The 19,458-nt window shown below is 37.7% G+C and overlaps 3 protein-coding genes across 3 annotated transcripts; 1 reads left to right on the top strand and 2 right to left on the bottom strand.

Annotated features, from left to right (window-relative positions):
- Positions 1-161: 161 nt before the first annotated feature.
- Positions 162-6,854, bottom strand: LOC140937400 (uncharacterized). The gene is made up of 5 exons (XM_073386956.1): positions 6,722-6,854; positions 4,494-4,605; positions 2,696-2,770; positions 1,350-1,402; positions 162-1,008 (listed from the first exon to the last, which is right to left on the bottom strand). The coding sequence occupies exons 1-5, from the start codon at positions 6,838-6,840 to the stop codon at positions 903-905; spliced, it is 465 nt and encodes a 154-aa protein (XP_073243057.1). The 5' UTR covers positions 6,841-6,854; the 3' UTR covers positions 162-902.
- Positions 6,855-8,599: 1,745 nt separating this feature from the next.
- On the bottom strand, positions 8,600-13,302 carry LOC140937443 (dynein regulatory complex protein 8-like). Its single transcript, XM_073387009.1, has 5 exons — positions 13,106-13,302; positions 12,932-13,004; positions 10,258-10,337; positions 9,181-9,290; positions 8,600-8,767 (listed from the first exon to the last, which is right to left on the bottom strand). Exons 1-5 carry the CDS (start codon positions 13,252-13,254, stop codon positions 8,652-8,654), a joined length of 528 nt encoding a protein of 175 aa, XP_073243110.1. The 5' UTR covers positions 13,255-13,302; the 3' UTR covers positions 8,600-8,651.
- Positions 13,303-13,334: 32 nt separating this feature from the next.
- Positions 13,335-18,288, top strand: LOC140937444 (DET1- and DDB1-associated protein 1-like). Its single transcript, XM_073387010.1, has 5 exons — positions 13,335-13,417; positions 13,496-13,576; positions 14,598-14,652; positions 16,552-16,613; positions 17,265-18,288. The coding sequence occupies exons 1-5, from the start codon at positions 13,415-13,417 to the stop codon at positions 17,376-17,378; spliced, it is 315 nt and encodes a 104-aa protein (XP_073243111.1). The 5' UTR covers positions 13,335-13,414; the 3' UTR covers positions 17,379-18,288.
- Positions 18,289-19,458: the final 1,170 nt, after the last annotated feature.

Genomic DNA, 19,458 nt, shown 5'->3' with positions numbered 1-19,458 from the left:
AATGAAGATTAAGTAGGCAGCAGTTTGAGGTCAAATAGATGTCTGCATACTGCTGCTACAGTGTTGTAACAGTCGTCTAAAAAAATTTTTCCTTGACGTCGTCCATGGACCCTTCTCCAATTTGTCATAGACAGCATGTAAAATGAGTTATGGTAAAGACAGTGAGGGCAAAATGAGGATAAACAGAGAGGTGCCTTTCTTGTCCTACCCCTCCTGGAAACTGCATTCAAAAAGGTAATTCACAGAACCCCTTCTCTAAGCTCAGTGTCAAAGATATCTTCCAAGAAGTGGGGAATTTCGGACCATTCATGTCTCTCTCTCCTTTACAAACAGAATAAAGAAATTTCAACATTGCTCCTGCAAAAATATACCCCACAGTACTACCCCACACAGACACATTGCTTTATTAGGTATAATTGCAGCCTTGTCAAGGGATTTCTCTTTACCACCAATTTCAATAACTAGAGTAATCAGTGGACAAAGTTGGCATTTTCAAGGCAGCTTTAATTAATTGCCTCTGCTCAAGGGTATTGAAACATCTTGAGCTGAGTTAAGAAAACATGACGCCAGAGTGCAAATTTATGTACCAAGATATTTACTGTAGAAAGGGTGTCATATTATTGTATTTTACATAGGTTTACAAAATTATAAATTATTTATTGTAGTCTCAATTACGTTTATATTATTTGTTTGACAATGATAGATATTTACATTTCTAGTCTTTCAATCTCTTGGACGTACAAAGTACTGGTATACCGGTTAATGAATGATGTTTAGAGTCATCATCATCTGATAGGTTACAAAAGTGTGTTACCCTCTAAGAAATCATCTTTACTTACATTCATTTTCAAACAACTTTATATATACATATCTTACAAGAGAAAATGAAAATACCATTAATGTCATCTGTCAGATCTACTTCTTGATTTTCTTGTCTCTTTGCCTGCTTTGAAATCTGCTGTCTGCAATCCACAAAAAGGTTTCTTCTTGTCCAAGTTATCTGTACAGCTACAAAATAAGAACTTAGTTAAGTGAAATTGATTATTAGTACTGATCACAGATGACAAGTTCTCAAAGACAGCATGAGTTACTTTCCATAAAGGACACAACTGTTCAGACAGCTCAGACATAATTTTTTTTGTGCCGATGTCCATTCTTACTGTTAACATGTTGATAAGTAAAGATGGTATGTCTTGTTGTCCTCTAATGCACAACATTATATTACATTACATTACATTACATTACATAATTTACATTACATTACATTACATTACATGTACATTTAATACAACCACCAGCAACTTCCTTCAAGTTTTATAGAAAGAACATTTTGTCTTAAGATAATCCACCTTGCAATTTTCTCCTGAACTTGCTCCATATCCTTCTCCATTGTATCTATTTCCTGAGGAATAAAAAACTTGTGTAAATGAAAACAACGCAAAAACCAAATCTGCCATTTAACACAATGTTACCTGATGTCCTAGTGTGAGATCCCAAATTATTGTTTCAGCCTACACAAATGATTCAAATCTGATCTAGATGATGTGAGATTAAAATTAAAAAAAAACACACACACACATTGACAATAGTTCAGTTTCGAGTTCACTATGACAGCTGAATAAAAGAAGTGAAGACACATTCTTTACAGGCTTATCCTCCAGCTGAGGTAAATATATTCACAAATTCCAATGAGAAAAAGACCCTTACTTGCCGGAATTTGTGAATAATTTACTCTATGTTGAGACCAACCCTGTATGAATGTGTCGTTTATTTTTTCTGTATTTAGTGGTAATTTTTAATTCGAAACTGGACCATTGCCTGCCCCTTAAAAAGGCAGTAGTTAAGGCCCTCTCCACACACATCCAGGTATTGTTCATTCTACAGCCAGCACATGCATTTATTTGCTGCTAAAACATTTGCACTAAGTCTCTGACCCTTAAAAAACAGAGTGTACCGCTGTAGCATCATTGCTGTCACAAAGGGCTGGGGCCCGTGGATTTCCCCCGGCTACTATGGGCATGATCCCCTGCGTTTTTGTAGGAAACAAAAGGAAAATTAGACCAAAAGAACTCCTTCCAGGGCTGTTCAGTTCCCTACCTACTAACTGCATATACCCGGCAAGTTGAACTCTAAGTGATGACAGCCCTGAGTATATTGTATTAAAAATGTTATTATCGGTATGACACTTGGTGTATGACTTGTGTAGGTCATTGAGAAAGGGAAAAGATCTATGGTTCATGCACCCGAAAGGGAGGTAGCAGAGAAAGGAGAATCCCATGCACTACTAGGACATGCAAGCCCTGTGAAAAGCATGTGAACAGCATGTTTCAAACCATGTGAACTGAATTTACCATGTGAAACATCCTGTGAAATAAAAATATCTTTTTGGTACAAGAAATGATAAAGAATTTGATCCTGTGAAATATGCTGTGAAAATTTTAACTTAAAATGTGATTTGAGAAGCATCGTGTGAAATTCAGACTCACCCTGTGAAACGCCCAGTGAAATTTTAGTTAACTTTACAATACCCTGTGAAACCTCAGTCAACCATGAGAAAATACAGTCAACCCTGTGAAATTGCAGTCGACAATATGAAACTTGCGTGTGATAATTATAAACTAGCAAGTCCACAAGGCCAGCCCCTGTTTCCCCAAGAAAGCTACCTCAAAGGCATTAATAAAGTGTTACTTGATACCTCTTGTAAAATTTCTTCTTTTGCCTCCATTTCTTTTATTTCATCTTCATATTTATTATTTGGCATCATTCTACCCTGTGATAAAAAACAGGACAACACGCTAGATAAAATATACATGTATAATTAAAATGAACCCAGATGGCAGTGACTTGGAAAGCAGAAAACCTGTGAATTGCTGTGAATGTAGAGCTTATGTGCATGATATATCCTTGATAAGTTACCAACTCATGCTATCAAGGACTCTGCACCAGGGATTATTCCTTCTATTACTTCCATTATAAATTCTTCTTTTAGTACTTACCAGCACTTTTCCTAGAGATTGGAAGATTGCTGAAGTGTCACCAGTCTTGAAAGAGGGTGATTTTGATGAACCAGGCAACAATAGACCAATAATTATTTCATATTTCTTCCAGTTATTTCTTTGTTACCTGTTTTATCTAAGGTGTGTAAAAAGGTGGTCCTGAATCAGCTAACACCCTACCTGACAACAAACAAAAGACTGGCAGTGGAACAGAGTGGTAAAAAAAAGTGGCACTCCACTGAAACTTCTCTTACTGTCTCTACAGACACTATACTTGACGTTGTCGACAAGAAAGAGCTAACAGCTAAATCGTCTCTCTGGATATGAGCAAAGCATTCGATAGCATTAATCAGAGCATTTCATTGCAAAAAACTAAAAGCCCTTGGGCTGGCCCCATTGGCAGTCCCCTGGTTTGACAGCTACTTATCCAAAGATTTCAAAGGGTTCGCATTAATGCTGCGCTGTCTGAAGCTCTACCAGTGATGTGTGAAGTGTCTCAAGGTAGCGTGCTCGGAGCTTTGTTATTTGGTATCTACATAAACAACCTGACAGCAGTCAGTGAGACGTGCTCAAGTGCATGTTACATTGATGACACAAAACTAATTCTCTCCTTCACTGTAGAGGAATCTCACACCACCGCTGTTAAAATCAATGATGACCTACAACTAATCCGTGATTGGTGCTTTGAGAACTATCTCTTGTTGAACCTGGATGACACAAAGCTCATGGTGTTCAGCAGTCCACAGACGATTTGTAAACCACTAAGCTTTAAGTTTTCTTTCCTGGGCAAGGAACATTTACTTAGAAAAAATACAGACTCCATTAAAGGCCTGTGACCACTTTTGCACAAGAGGCAGCACTAAACAGAACCGCAGTGTGTTAACTGATGTTGGCACAGCAAGAACTGTGTCGGCTTTGGATTTTCCAGGTAAATGATTTAATTTGAGCTGATTCTTGTTGTTAAACCTCTGAAACTACTCATAAAGAACACATCAGTGCATGTTTTTGTCCTTCCACTGATCACTGGCGCTCATGCAATTGTTGCTTTCAACATGTGGCACCATCACTTATTCCTGTATTATCTACATTAGTACTACTCTGAAATAACACAAGTGAATTTCCCAAATTAAAACACATGAACAATTTACTTCAGAAAACCTATCACAATGGATTCACCAGTGAGCCAATATTTTCGAACCAATTTTACAATATTTTAACATCATTTTAAGCAAGACGTAACCTTTTCTATTCTCTTGGTTTCCCTCAAGCGCAACTAATATTTTTAACAGTTATTTAGTCTGCAGTTTTGGTGAAGTCTTCAGATTTGATTGGCTTAAAAACAATAAGCATTCCTGGCATATTTTAGGTGTCCATGGTTTTCCCAGTGGCACTGTAAAGAGTAATTCGTCACCCATGATATTAATTAAATTGCCTCCCATGGATGTCTGCAAGTCAATGTTCAGATCATGATTAAATGAAATATACTGATCAGCTAACCTGTTGTTTTCTCTTTCTACAATGCATCCTCACATTCATAACTACTCTGTCCCTTATCAGCTTCCGTTTTGTTTGGTAGGCTTCATACAACACGTTGACATCTTGGTGATCTCTTGAATTTAAAAAAAGATAAAAAAATCAGCAGGGTCCAGTAAGACCTCATTGAAAACTTTTCTCCATACCAGTGGATAGGGGAATTGGGTGGGGAGGGGAATAAGCCAGCTTATACCTTCTAATCTGAGATGGTGTCACTGAGTTTAAAAGGTAATAGATGGCATCCCCTTCACTTTTGATCTGAGAGGGGGGGAGTGGGGCATCGGCAAAACCAGGATCTGATCACTCCGATTCGATCAGATTTTGGATTTAATAAGATTGCAGATTGGATCACACTGGCGGTTCGTTTGCTTGCGAAAATCGCGGCCTACTTGGTTAGTATCGGTCAGCTACTCTGCTTAGCATTTCTTTACGGATGGCTTTTTTAAATAAAATATCTCTGGACTGGCCGCTTACTTTGAGAACTCAGCTGTCTACTTCAAAACTTTCTGACAACCCTGCTATTGTACCTTTCTTACTCATATTCCCGCAATTTCTTAATTCGTTGTCTTCTCTGAAAAAGGAGCTATTCAATTTAGGCTCAGTGAATAACAAGACCACTTCGCAAGAAATGGAAAGAAACACATAATCAGTGCAACATTAGATACCGGTACTCATGGGCTATGTCATGTGAACAAGACTATTTTTGGGATTGAAATCTTATGAAGTTATGCAACATAAAATTCCTAGTGCAGTAAAGTTCAGACTAACTCTTTGCGATTTTAAAGCTAGAGGTGAGCTTTAAGCCTGGTGATACATGAGAAACAATGTTTTTTATTAGTGACACAGGCAGCTCGCAAATGAAAAATCTGAGTCCTCCCAACAGGAGTTGAACCTATAATTAACTGGTTACTACAGACAACTCTCTCGTAAGCAACTACTCTTGGTGCATGACATAGAGGATATTACATGGTGGCGCAAAGATAATTGAATTTTATTTTCGAGTGGCAAAACATATTTTACAAACAAGCGCAGCAAGTGAGTAAAATATTGTTTTTGCCACGAGAAAGTAAAATTCATACCTTCAAGCCGCCGTGTAATGTTCTTTTTATTATATAGACAAAAAGATATTGATAAAATAATAAAGGGAAATTACCGAAATTACGTCATCGATAAACTCTTGTGTGAGATTATGGAAAATAAACCACTCGAGTCCCGGATTTAGTTTTTATGAATTTTACGAGTGGTATATTTTCCAGTGAAACACTCGTGTCTATATAATAAGAAGTGGTGCAGCATGCAAAGAAAGTTGTGTATGATAGCCCAGGGCTAGTGGATTTTGTCATAGGGCATCTCGGTTGATATATTGACTGATACATCGGTCGATTGTCGGTCGATATGTCGAGTGGTATATCGACCAAGGGGTGCACAAATTACACAAGATCCTAGAAATTTAAATAGTGGTCCCTTAAAAGAGAGATTTTGAAAAAGTATTTGACTGAGAAACAAAACTGTTACTTTGAAAGTGGATGCTTACAGGAGGTGGTTGCTTATGACAAGTGGTCATCATGGGCCTGAGGGAGTTGACTGTCGTACAGATGCATCTGGACTAGTCCAACTCCTATTGGGAGAACTCAGATTTTTTTATTCCAAGCCACCTGTGTCACTAATTAAAAAAACATCAGTTCTTATAAGAATTCTTCTGCACTAAAAGTGGAAATAAGAGTCTGATCCGATCCGCAGTCCAATCCAATCTGGAATCCGATCCAATCCAAGAAATCTGACCCTTAATTGTTTTGTTGGAGGCCGGCAAGAAGAAAAAGAGGGAAAAATATGAGTTAGATTTGTCTTGGAGGCAGAGGTTTCCAAGCCCCAGCGGAACACAATATCCAAATATTTCCAAGTATTTAACCCCGCTACGTACAACCACGGAGCGGATGAAATGGGATGATTTTAGCGCGAATTATTTTGCAATTTTGGAGCGCACGTGTTTCGAACTACTTCGTGTTTCTCTCTCCTTAGATTGTTTTCTATGATTCATTGACAGCGCGAACAACATTACTCAGCTGATATGTTCCTCAGAATCCACTGAAAACTTTTGAAATGCGTCCTGTGGCGAGCTTCGATGCCGCGATGAAGAATAAAGTACTTACATTCAATCAAAACCCGCCACTTGCCTTAAGTTTCAAACTTACCGATATTTTCTAGGAAAGAAATCCTTGAATTCGTCCAACGTGTAGCTGTTACTGACCTCTTCACTAAGCAAAGAATCAGTAAGAAGCTTTCTGTACTCACGCTCAGAGGAAGCCGCCATTTTGAAGGGCGCCAAATATCCCCCCGGGTGGCGGAGGGGGGCACTCCGTAGATGAAAGGGGTAAGGATGCTCGTCGGAAATTTTGATTTAAACCCCCTAAAGGAGACCGATCTGGGCGTGGCCCAAGCTTTTTTTGACCCCTAAAAGAGACCATGTTAAAACACAGACAATATATATATATTTTTTATTTTTTCGCGTGCAACCCTAAACGAGACCTTCATGGCTAAATATGACGGCGTTTTGCCCAGAACACCCTAATTAAGTGAGACCAAAATCTGAAAGTTACACCCCTAAGTGGGACGACGAGTATCCCCATCCCTTTCATATGCGGAGTCCCCCCCCCCCCCCTGGGCAAATATCCAACCTACCCACTACCGCTGAACTGAGGAAAGCATAGGCACGCATTACGTGTCTGACGTGTTTGAGTTTGGAGAACTTTTCAACCTCGTCCCCATAACCTGAGATCAGGCCCAATTTTAACGGTTCTCATACATTCTCTCTAATGGCTACCGCTGAAATCTCTTTTCGTTTCGCCTTGCCCGCCGGAATGTAATTTTAAAAGTGAAACGAAAAAAGAGCCTGATCTCAGGTTACGTCCCCAGGGCTTTTCCCTCAACACCCATTTTTTGAGGGAAAAACCCTGGGGACGAGGTTGAGAATTTTTAGCACTTTCAACTTTTACGGACAAGGACGAAGATCACTTTTCAGGTAGTACCGAAGTCATCACACCAGAAAAGACATGTATTAAGTGTAGCCTGCGTTGCAGCCAGCCTACGCACTCATCTAAACCATTTGTATAGTCTATACAGAAGGTTTAGAGTGTCTGCGACGCAGGCAAATTAAGTGATGCAATGGTCAGGTTAAAACAGCAACCAATTAATGAAGTCTAAAACAACTCTTTTCAACCCCATTAATATTGTTAACATGGGCAGAGTCAAGTGCTAACTTTTTCAAAAAGTTTGAAAAATTTTGTCAAGCCCATCCAGGGCTTTTTGAAAAGCTGAGAAAAATTCAGTAGAAGAGAGGGAATTTAGGAGGAAATCTCAGAAAACATTATTCTTTCATAATAAATAATTCAATAAATTCTGCCCTTTGCTATTCATTATATTAAATAAGGTGTAAATTGGGAGAATGTCCGTGCCCATGCTTAAAATAAAGATTTGCATGCAGGGTAAACAAAGAAATCACAGTTTTCAAAAGTCATTTCATCATTCTGATTATCTACATAAATAATAATTAATAGGAGATTTGGTACAACCTACACTGGAGATAAAAAAGTATTCATCTGAAAGTCTCCAAACCTTTTTTTTCTACATCCCATAAAATAGGACTTACTGCTAAAGTTGTACTGCAGTTTTAACAATATTGTGAAGTACACACCAACTATTTACATTATCTTATCTCTATAAGATTATTTACAACACCTTTTTTCCTACATGTATGTACAGCAAAATTAACCCTTTAAGCCCCAAGATCCACATACAAATTCTCCAAACAAATCTTCATACATTTCTTTTAAGAACAGTTAAGAGAATTTGGTTTAAGATCAAAGCATTCCCCCTTTGGTAATCAATTTAGTAATTATTCTCATAACCTTTACTCTTGATGATCTGCTGATGTGGTTAGGAGAAAATTGATATTGGTCACTCTTGGGACCTAAGGGTTAAGTCCAAATAATAAACTAAAACCTGTGCTCAAGGTGAATGTCATTATAATTTCAAATAAAGAATATTTGATAAAAAAAGTACGCAAATTGTCCAGGTGTGATACACCATTAAACATTATTACAATTGGGTCACTTGATAGTTTTGTTACACATCCTCAACTACCATCATTGAGACAAAGTCTTTATAAAACACTATTCCTTTATCAGGATCAACTGCTGCAGATAACATTTCCTCCATTTCTTCTTGAGTAAAGGGCTCACCTGTTAAAAAAAAGACAACTAATTATTGGACTCAGAACGTCAGAACATATTTTGTAACAATCATACATCAAGGCAGAATATGCTGATACAAATGCATAAAAGTAGCAACAGAAAAAGAATTAATGGGAAAATTGAGACCAAAATCCATGTTACTTTCATACGATGTTAATTTCCTATAATAATATTATTAAGGCATGCACTAATAACAGTAGTAATGAAATCAATTCATGAATGTAAGCCAAAGCCTTTCTATTAATACAGTGAATGAGCACTTAGTGGCTGCATGTCTCTGAGAGATGCACCTTATAAAGAAAGAAAGTTCATAGCATTTACCATACTAACTACTAAGTCAGCCAGAGCCAAGCCTTGAGAAAAGGAACGATAATGAGGGGAGCAACAAATAAAATTATGACCTTCTTCACTCATATATTTTGTCAGTTCTTCTGTAGTAAGGTATCCTTTATTTTCCTGATCTAGAACCTCAAGTGCTTTCATTATTTGATCTTCAGGTGCTGGTTTGTACCTTAAAACAAAAACAAAAAGGAAACAAGATGGATTTAAGTCAGCAGCATGCTCATATAGACATTTCTACTTTCTGAAACCCCAGCATGTTTTTTCAAGCAGCCGACTCACCCTCCCCGCCCTTTTTTTCCACTCTTAGCAAAGTAACAGGTGCTTGTTATGTTTTCATTTTTTATGAGAATTATGAGGATCTCTTCTGACTATGTTGCCACTATTTATTAGCAGCTATTAAGAAGTCCCCATCTGGCTGCCAATGTTCACAAACTTTTACTCTGGATTTTAAGTCACGGGGATGACCAAATAGGGGCAAAAATCAAAACCAAAAAAAGTCCTTAGGGCTTCAAATAAAACCAAAAAAATGTCTGGGCCAAAATTGCAGAATTTCCAAGCCATAAAAATGTCCTGACAACATCAAATAATATAACCATCACAAATCGTCAGATTGTTTTGAATACCCCCAAAAAATCCCTACTTTAATCAAGCTCCAAAAAAAATATATACTCTAGTAAATATCCTAAAATCGAAAATTTCAACCCCCCCACCCCCCCCCCCAAAAAAAAACCTTTGATCATCCCTGTCACTTGAAATCTGGAGTACCCCCCTGGGCGGTAGCGTGGGGTAGATGCTATACACTGGCTTTTTTCCCTGTATCCACGGCTGTCATTAGTAACCGGCTTCTGCAGTTTAATCAGCCGGCTACCCTAAGTTTGAAAAGGATTCAAACATAACAAATATGGAAGATTTGTTCAATTAAATATGACTGGCTATTTTCCCTTAGAGACCAGCCACTTACAACTCTGTTAAATTGCACCTCTCTTTTCACACAGCATTTAAACTTTATCCCTAGGTTTAGGCCATGATAAAATCTTTAAAGAAGAACTGATAAAAAACTGGGCTAATTTTCCTTTTTAGTTTAAAACCATAAACAAATTTAAAGTAAACCAATGTTTATAATAAATTTGCCTCACCTTCTTTCCAGAAGTATTTTTAACATAGCTGGTTCAAATTTTTCAAATCTTATATAACCTGTTGGTTCTTCCTCCTCTACCTAAAATTGAAAGAAAACTTAAGTCCTCACACAATTTAACCCTATTAAACCCTATTATGGCTCAGTCAATTCCAAGCGTACCTATGCCCTACCCTTCCCCCACCCCCCATGCAATTGTCGGGCATTTGTCATCTTGTCGGTCCCGGTGGTGGGGAATTTGTCAGAAAACCTCTTTTTGGGGGTTTTGTCAATTCTTCTATAAGCGGTTAAGGTCATTCCTTTTTCAATATTTCACTTAAAAACATGCCTATTTAGACAGCTTTAGCTATTTCTATAAAGAATATTTTTAATAGTTATGCTTTAAAGAGATATGTGTGGTTTTCACTCCATCACTTCCTTATCCCACAGTATTTTTTGCATCCGTCTAAGAAATTGCTTCCCGCCATTGTGATCAGTTCACACATGGAGGAAAGACAAGATCAATATGTATCTTCCGAAGAGTTTAAAGGAAAAGGCACTTTCTTTGTGTGTGAATGGTTGAGGAAGGAAGACCAAGAAAAACCTTGCGAGATATTTGAAAGCTAATATTATATAAACATCCTGTTCTGTACGATCAATGCGACAATTAATATGCTGACAAAACGGTTCCATCATGATGAGAAAATACTCATGTTAAGCTCATTAGTTATTTGTTTATCATTCACTGTATTAAACAAAAAGATAAGGTATCAAGAAAAACTCTAGTTTACAGTTCTGTTATTGATATTAATCAGACGGATGTGATTTTTTCGGGAATAAATATATCTAGTGGCTACAATCGGCGACAAAATTGTTGAGACATTGTACTTAACTAGGGTAACTTTGGAGAACAAAAGAATCCGCACCCCTCCCCTGTCCCCTCCATTCAAAGTTGGGGTGTTTGTTGTTTTCTATAGGTAGCTAGAACAAGGGCACAACATTGCACGGAGGGGATGGGGGAGGAAAGCAATATTTCCTCCTTTTGAAGTTAATAAAACGTAAAAAAGCCCTGTTTTGGGCGAAGTGTCTCAACTCATTTTGTCGCCGATTGTCTGAATCGAAATCTACGCGCTGTTGTCTTATTAGCATCGGTTAGGAGACGTTAACTAGTTGAGATTACTATATTCACCGGGTCGTTTTTTCAGAAGATAGATAAAATACCCATATAATCCCTTTCCTGTGTTTTTTGAGGGAAAATTAGTTTGACAATCTTTGTACTCGGTAGTGTTTTTAAGTAATTACGCAGCATACCCACGTACCGAATGGTTGATTTTCCTCTGGTAACTAAGTGTGATCGGTAGGAATCGATGGCAGATAATATATTGTATTGGAATATATCCCTAGTAAGTTCAAAGTGTTTATTCGAAGTTTGGCTATTTGATAAGGGTGTGATGGACGATAAAATAGCGACGATTGCTATGCGCAGGAGAATTTTCAGGAAAAATGTTCCAACTTCTAACGCACAGCAAAGCTGCATAGCATCGCTATATCTGTGCAGCAGATTCATTGCCCATATACCCATAAGGGTCTTTGAAGAATGTACTTTACAGTAGAAACTATGAGGTCAGGAGGAGACTGGCCACGAGTAACCACGAGTAACCAACTTTGTTCTTAAAAGATAATCAGATTAAATTTCTTTTATACTCATCGTGGTTACTCGTGGTTACTCGTGGAAATTCCTCCTAAAGAGCAATTTTAGCCATTATAACTACTCTAATGCCTACAAATCTATTAAGTTTTCTATCCTTTTCACTTTTTTCTTTGTTTCGATGCGCTTCGATAAAGGAGAGAATAAGAAATCGTGAGCGACGCGCCACATTGCACGACGTCAAGGCACGGTTAAGCGTGACACGAAATGTCACGCACTGAAAATAACGAAATTGCTTTATTCTAATTGTTCTAAAATAGGTATGATGAAGTCGAAGACAACAAATAAAAAGCCACCGGGGGTCTTACATCACAGCATAAGGAAATAAATTCAATTAACTTTCTAAAGGACGTATGGCCACTTTTGAGATTCAGACAATTGGCGACAAAATTGTTGAGACATTGTACTTAACTAGGGTAACTTCGGAGAACAAAAGAATCCGCACCCCTCCCCTGTCCCCTCCATTCAAAGTTGGGGTGTTTGTTGTTTTCTATAGGTAGCTAGAACAAGGGCACAACATTGCACGGAGGGGATGGGGGAGGAAAGCAATATTTCCTCCTTTTGAAGTTAATAAAATGTAAAAAAGCCCAGTTTTGGGCGAAGTGTCTCAACTCATTTTGTCGCCGATTGTAGCTATATAGGGCCGATTTGTGTAGCGCACTTTATGCATTTTGCTTAGATTATCAGAGATTTTCCCATGAATATGGTATTTCCAGCCTATTTTTAATACTGGAAAATACAATTTTGGTGTTGTTCCGGGGTGGGGCATTTGCACCCTATTTTTATGCCCCACTGTGCCGTGGGGTTTTTGTATGAACGCCCGGCCCCACCATGGGGCATTTGCAGCTTTTCCAAAACAAATGACAAATGGCCTAAAAATGCCCGGGTGGGGAGGGGCGGTTATGAGCACGCTTGGAATTGACTGAGCTACATATAACCAAATAAAAAATAAACATTTCTTCAGTTCAAAACAAGCCATATTAATTACCTCTGCCAGAATATCGTGAAGCTCTCCTTCTGTAGGGCAACACTTCAAGGATCTTACAATGGTTCCAACTTCCCTAAACCACAACCACAAATTACGGTATTTTATGAACAACTAAAGAGAACTTTCCTAGCACAGCTGTTGGAAGATGAAACCTCAGCAGAAACTTTACCGTACCTAACATCAACAGTCTTGTTAGATTCGTGGTCAAATATGTCAAAAGCATCTGCAATCGTCTTTTGCAATTCAGCAGCAGAAGAATCAGATGATTCAGCCGCCGGTTTCTCGGGTTCACTGCTTGGATTTGGTGAACTTGTGTCCGCCATTTTGATTTCTTCCTTGGTTGCCAAGATACCGTAGATTGAGCCCGCGCTTAGTTTAGTGGGAGGTGGTTATCGCAAAATGAATGCGCGATCCATAGAAATCGGTTTGCGCTTTTGCGCAGGACAGTCAATGTAAATACTGCTGAAAATTAGCGCTTACAAAATGGTTAGTGGTAAATGATTTCACCGTCTGTGAATTTTTTCTGTAATCCTTTGCTTCATGATATTTATTTTCTTGTTTAAGGGAGACCTCTTGAAGGAATTGCCTTCGTTTAACAGGAGTAACTTTTCAAAGTACTGTGCCGATGCAGGTACCAAAGTTTCGGTAGGTTGAAAATTAACCCATTTCGTCTTTGGATTTGATAAAATTATCCTTCTTAATTTGGCTCTTTATCTCTCTTTATTTCTACTAAGTGTCGCATCTAGGCATTGATTTGATACGTGCAAAGAAAATTTTCAGAAATCATCACTTTTGCCAACAAAGACACGTTTTAAAACTTATATTCCTGGCGTATAAGAACGTAATTACTTAAGCTTAACTTCTTTTCCCTGTCCAAGTGCCTTTTATAACTCGTTATTTTGTTTAACATCCGTATTATTGGCAGAACCTAACCTGGAGTATGTAGATCGATTTTTTTCCTCCGGAATGTTCTTGTGAATTTTTTTTCTCGAGATCGTAGGAAGGTTGTCTGTCCAGCTATCACGTTTGCACATTGAGAAATGTGCTTTATGCATAAATTTAACTTATTATTCATTAAAAATATTTCCCCGATTCTGATTGACTAAAAGCACACTATAATTCATCATAACCAGCTACTGATGACCAAATTTGGAAGAATTTAGCATTTAATGAACCGATGACGTCAAAAGTGCAGCCGTCTTGTTAATGCACCGGTAACCGAGAAGACCTGGGTAAGAGGTTGAGTTGTTTTGGTTGTAAAAACAAAAAATGGCAGACATTTCCCTTGTTTCAAGAGTAAGACCTAGGCGAAATAATAGCTAAAAACATGGCGAGAACAGCAAGAAGACAACTCGAAGGGTGACATCAGCTATTTGGAGAATATTTGCGGAGCTGAACAACCCATAATGTGCACTATCGAAGATGAACTTAACATGGATGGAGGTAAGCATGTTTTAGCTATGTTTTTAAACTAGGAATTATTTTAACTGAATAATAAAACAATTATTGAATTTGGCTTTCATATCATATGAAGAATTATGGAGATCTCGGAGGGTGTTATCCGTCGAGGCTGTAACACCCTCTTCGATTTCCATAATTCTTCATAAGATACTCAGCGTCATTCATAAATTGTTAATTAATTTGCTTTTTTTGTGTGTGTTGGTAGAATCGCAGACCCGTGGTCTATCTGCCAACAAAAGACGACGGAACGTCTGAACAAGGTAATAATTCACTATAAATAATAAGACCTTTTTATGTTACAAAAAGTTCAAATTTATACTGTAAGTAATCCAGACAAACAGGCTTAGTTTAAGCGAAAGAAAACTTTGTGTTTGCATATCCTGGTATAAACACAAGAGGGTGTTGGAAGAATTCGCTATGCAAACACAAGAGGAAGTCCACGGCTTGCAGAACTTTCAAGAGTAACCCCTTAATTGTTTACATCAGTCTATGCAAAAACAGCAAAAAATTTTCTATTGCTTTTACAAAGTAACTTTCCCAAGAAAAAGAAGCAAAACTCTTTGTTACAAATAACATGATGATAGCCTGCATGGCAGACATTGAAAGGGGTTAAGGATCAGTAGGAAGGAAAAAGGGAGGCCTGCTATAACAACCCCCTTTTAGTTTATTTCTGTGGCTGCTGGTCACTGAAAATTTCTGATTGGCTGAGCTATAAATATGAGTATCTTAATTGTCATGAAGTAAATGAGAATCAACCTTGATACAGGTATCAAAGGAAACATGATCTACTGACCTAAGCACAAGTATATAACCCCAAAATGTCTTAATTCTCTTTATCTGCTTAGAACCATGCCGGGGGTTTTTATACAGCCAATCAGAACCTTGGAATTTTTTGCCCAAATATGGAATCAAAGAATTAGATCCATCTCTGTCTCTGTTCTTCAGTTGCCATGCTTCTCAATCCTCTCAATAGGACAATTGCACGATGACGATATTTGACTGCAACTACCAGAATTCATTTTGGTTTTGCTTTGTTATTTAAATTTGTCAATCCCGCTGAGGATTAAAGAACAACAGCCTTAATTTGCACAAGAAAACAACAAACTCGTGGATTCTGGTGGTTGTAGTAAAAGGACGTCATCGTGCAATTGTCCTATTATTATATCCATAACTCAATAGTACACTCTGAGCCTTTTGCAATGTTTAATTGACAAAGAAATGTTCCATAACATAGTTGCCGTTTTTGTTCAGAGGAAGTCAATCTTGGCCATTTTGAGGGGGATGGTGTTTTGATTTTGGTGGAATTTGGCCTCACGAATCTGTAACTCCCTTTTCCAGCACATTGTTTACGTTGTGATACATGGAAAAGTGAAAAGTGCTTGGTCACATAGTGACAGTTGACTTGACATTTGGGAACCTGGTGGGCAGCATGCAAAAACACAAGTTCTTATGGCGGGAACTCCCTCTCCCTTTTGCCTTTTGCACTTTTCTCCCCCTCCCCTTAATTATGCCTGCCGCTCAAGCTACCATATTCCCTTGAATAATAGCTGTCCCTTGATTAATTGGCTCCTCAAATAATCACCACCCTCAGACGGAAATATTTAAAATAATCACCTCCCTCAAATAATCAGCCCCCCCCCAACCCATCTCGCCTGTTGACTTGAGGTAGAGTCTGATCCAACAGAATTGATCAGTGACAATTTAAGCTCTAACGCCGAGGAAATTGCCATTGACAATTAATCAAGGAACCAAATTTGGAACTCTTAAAAAGCCCATGTTCAGTTTATTGGATGTGTCATTTTTGATGTGATGATAACGCAAACATTTAGGGTAGAACTTCCAGTGACCAATATTTGAAATAATTGCCTCCCTTGAAAAATAGCCTTCCCTCAAACAATTGCCTCCTTTATGAGTGAAAAAAATATTAATCACTTCCAGCTATTATTCGAGGAAATATGATTTATTTTAAAAATAAATTCTAGTCTAAAACGGTCTCAGACTTTTTTAGTATTGTAGCTTTAGACTGTACCGCACAGTCTTCATCAGGTTCTGACTCAGATTCAGACTTTTTCAAATTTAAATTTCATTTTACTTGGTAATGAATGAGCATTGTTCATGAAAAGATATATTGATCTAGTTGTTTACCTTCTCTATTGTAGCTATTGTTACTGACAAAGGAAATATTTTGTTAAGATACCTTCATCAGCAGTGGGAGGTAAAGGTAAGCAAATGTCTCAGGGCAGAACTTACCATTCCTATAGCAGGCTAATAGTGTTCAAGGAGAGGCAGGGGGGGTTGAAACAAAGTTGCTTCTCCCCAAGGTCCAAACCCTTACCCTTAATACTTCAACAAAATTTTACTCTTTTATATCCCCTCAAAAGGCATCAGAGAAGATAAATGTTGATTAACATCCAAGTCATTTTATTTAACTCATTATTCTTGTGAATTATCTCTATAGTCAAATACTTCATTGGTTCAGCCATCAAGAAACTTTAAAGACCCCTTAGTTATATCTAACTCTTTTCTATTTCTCCAAGTACTCCTACATTGTAGCTTGTGACATGTAACTAAACACAATGAAGTAACTCAGCCAACACAGTCATCTATTGTGTGTTGAAAATGTGACCAGTCCAACACAATAACCCAAAATGGTTAATATTTAAGCTCTGAGGAGGACAGCATAAAACAAAAAGACCACTATAACTATAAGAATAAGTTATACTACAACATAGAATGTTAATGTTATAATTGTTACACTACAACACCCCAAATGATTAATTTTATAAGAAATGTTTCATTGATCAGTTCAGAGCAGTTGGTTTAGTTTTATTCCATGTAATGTACTGATACTTTAATTTCCGTTTATTGCCAGAACACACAGTCAGGTAAAAAGCGTGACGTTGGAAGTGTGGATCTCCCAGAGTCCGCAGAGCCATCAAGAAAAGCAAAACGCCTTGATCATGAAGATTATAGCCCACCAGATTAAAGAGCTTCCAGTCTTTACAGAATTATTATTATGTATTTTTTTTCTTTTTGTTAGAAAATGACATTTTCCAGAGGGTGTGGTTTAGTGATCACCATAATTTATAATTCCATTCTTGCTTTTAACATGGACATCACATCTCTTGATTAAGATGTAATCTAAGAGTATGCATGCCTAATATTTATTTCAGTGCAGTCTTTAAGTAAAAGAAACCTTTTTTAAAGTAGATGCAGACAAATGACTGACTTTAATGGCAAGCTGTTCAAACTAGCAATAAAGGTCTAGGCTGCTAGACAGTCAGTACTTTGTGCCTGTTTAGTGAAATGTGGCAAAAGTTGAGAAGCCAAAATCAGCCAGGGCAATTTTTAGCTTCACATAGGCCTTTCATTCCTCTCCTAGCACATATGGAGGGACATTGAATATTTCACAGTCTTAATTAAGGCTGATTTTCACTAGTGATGGAGTCGGAGTCATAATCAGAAGCATAGAACTTTACAGTCTAGTGATAACAGTGTTCTGATTCTGTTTGTGTTTTGATTGTGAATGTTGATGACTAGTGTCATTTGCATCACAAATACCATAGTTGTACCTAACACTTATTTTTGGCAAACAATGGCCATGGCAATGGCAAGGTGTATTAAATCCCTTTGATAAATGAAATTATCTGGGCCAAGATGATCAAAAGACAATTTATGCTTATTCTAGGTGACCAGTGATTACCATGACAACTTGCTCATACTCTGTCTGCAGTTAACCCAAGATTACATCTAACTAAACTTAAACCTTCGACTTGGCCTTTTAGTGATCATAGTATCAGTGATACAGCATAATAATATTATGTAAGGCCATGTGACAGATTCCAGTGGAATCTCTGATCAGTTACACAATAAACATGAATAAAGAGTTAATTTCAGATGGAACACATCCTGGAGGAGATGGCTTTGAAGGTAGTTGTGGCCTCTCTGCCAGGAAAGGGCAGGGTTGTTGTGTGTTGGTTAAGATTCTGCTAAGATAGCCTTCACACTGCCACAGGTTTACTCTGTGAATGTGGGGGCCAATCATGATTTTGATTGATGTATAGAGTGTGAGATAGTGGCATCTATCAAACAACTCATCTGGAGGCTTTATTTTATTTTAGTGATTAGATTTTTCCCTTCTGACTGGTCGGTTCTCAGTTTTTCTTGGGGTCTTATTCGTCAAAAGGTCAATTTCTTCAATGTTTTAAGCCAGTGACAAAGTTGTTTTGAAAACTAGAATGAGAGTTGTGAATTTGCCCAATTAAGTCTACAACATTTTTCGGTTTGCGTCTATTTTATTGTTGTGGTTTCACGGTTATCGTAGCCTTTTTTTGCGTTTCTTTTTTGTTAAGAATCCTTCTCTTAATAATCCTTTCCCTTTGGGCAGGGGCACCAACGACCGTTTGCTGTAAATATCTGTTCGGAGAAGGAAAAATTGCCTAGAATTTTCTATAGCTTGAGGAAAGCTAAATATTTCTAGATGACCGTTCCATTCATGTTCAATTTTTGTAACATCTCTAATAAATTCCCTACGATTTTCTAAAGTTTAATTTTTTGCATGTCAGTACCCAAGTTAGCCTATTTCTCGTAGAAAAAGGAAACCTAACATTTTCGCATTCAAAATGCGATTAAGAGAGGAATCAGAAAAATTCTCACTTTCGTGAAACTTAAAATTGCATCGAAAATTTTCGGGAAAATAATACGCAAGCCCTTGTAATTTCGAAAAGAATCAAGTTGCCCTAGGACGACCGAACAGATACAAATTTTATAGCGCTGCTTAGAATGCAATTGTACTCTGGATAGCCTAAAAAGTGTTTTCAATGCATTTAGGAGGAAACCATCGTTGGGTGCCCCTGTTTGGAGGTTCACATTGACTTCTTATGGAAGAATTTAAACGGTTAAGTTTGTAACGCAAATAAACGTCAGTCATCCCACTTCAAAACGATCATTTACTGAAAAATAGCACGGGGTGTACAACAATGTAATTTATTGAAAAAAAAAATGATGGCTATTATTATTCTAAAACTACCACGCAAGCGTTTAAGGGAGGTTGTATGCCCCTCCCA

The sequence above is a fragment of the Porites lutea genome, chromosome 5, assembly GCF_958299795.1.
Source record: "Porites lutea chromosome 5, jaPorLute2.1, whole genome shotgun sequence".
NCBI lineage: Eukaryota > Metazoa > Cnidaria > Anthozoa > Scleractinia > Poritidae > Porites > Porites lutea.
This window is presented reverse-complemented; position numbering and strand designations above follow the sequence as displayed.

What these genes read in the sequence shown, in the direction of transcription:
- LOC140937444 (XM_073387010.1), top strand. An exon ending in CGACGGAACGTCTGAACAAG is followed by an intron (nt 14,653 to 16,551) that starts GTAATAATTCAC and finishes TCTCTATTGTAG; the next exon opens with CTATTGTTACTGACAAAGGA. An exon ending in ATCAGCAGTGGGAGGTAAAG is followed by an intron (nt 16,614 to 17,264) that starts GTAAGCAAATGT and finishes GTTTATTGCCAG; the next exon opens with AACACACAGTCAGGTAAAAA.
- LOC140937443 (XM_073387009.1), bottom strand. Translation starts at nt 13,254, where the DNA reads ATGGCGGACACAAGTTCACCAAATCCAAGCAGTGAACCCGAGAAACCG. An exon ending in TTCACGATATTCTGGCAGAG is followed by an intron (nt 10,338 to 12,931) that starts GTAATTAATATG and finishes TTTCAATTTTAG; the next exon opens with GTAGAGGAGGAAGAACCAAC. An exon ending in AAAATACTTCTGGAAAGAAG is followed by an intron (nt 9,291 to 10,257) that starts GTGAGGCAAATT and finishes TTTTGTTTTAAG; the next exon opens with GTACAAACCAGCACCTGAAG.
- LOC140937400 (XM_073386956.1), bottom strand. Translation starts at nt 6,840, where the DNA reads ATGGCGGCTTCCTCTGAGCGTGAGTACAGAAAGCTTCTTACTGATTCT. An exon ending in GTAGAAAGAGAAAACAACAG is followed by an intron (nt 2,771 to 4,493) that starts GTTAGCTGATCA and finishes TTTTTATCACAG; the next exon opens with GGTAGAATGATGCCAAATAA. An exon ending in GTTCAGGAGAAAATTGCAAG is followed by an intron (nt 1,009 to 1,349) that starts GTGGATTATCTT and finishes CTTATTTTGTAG; the next exon opens with CTGTACAGATAACTTGGACA.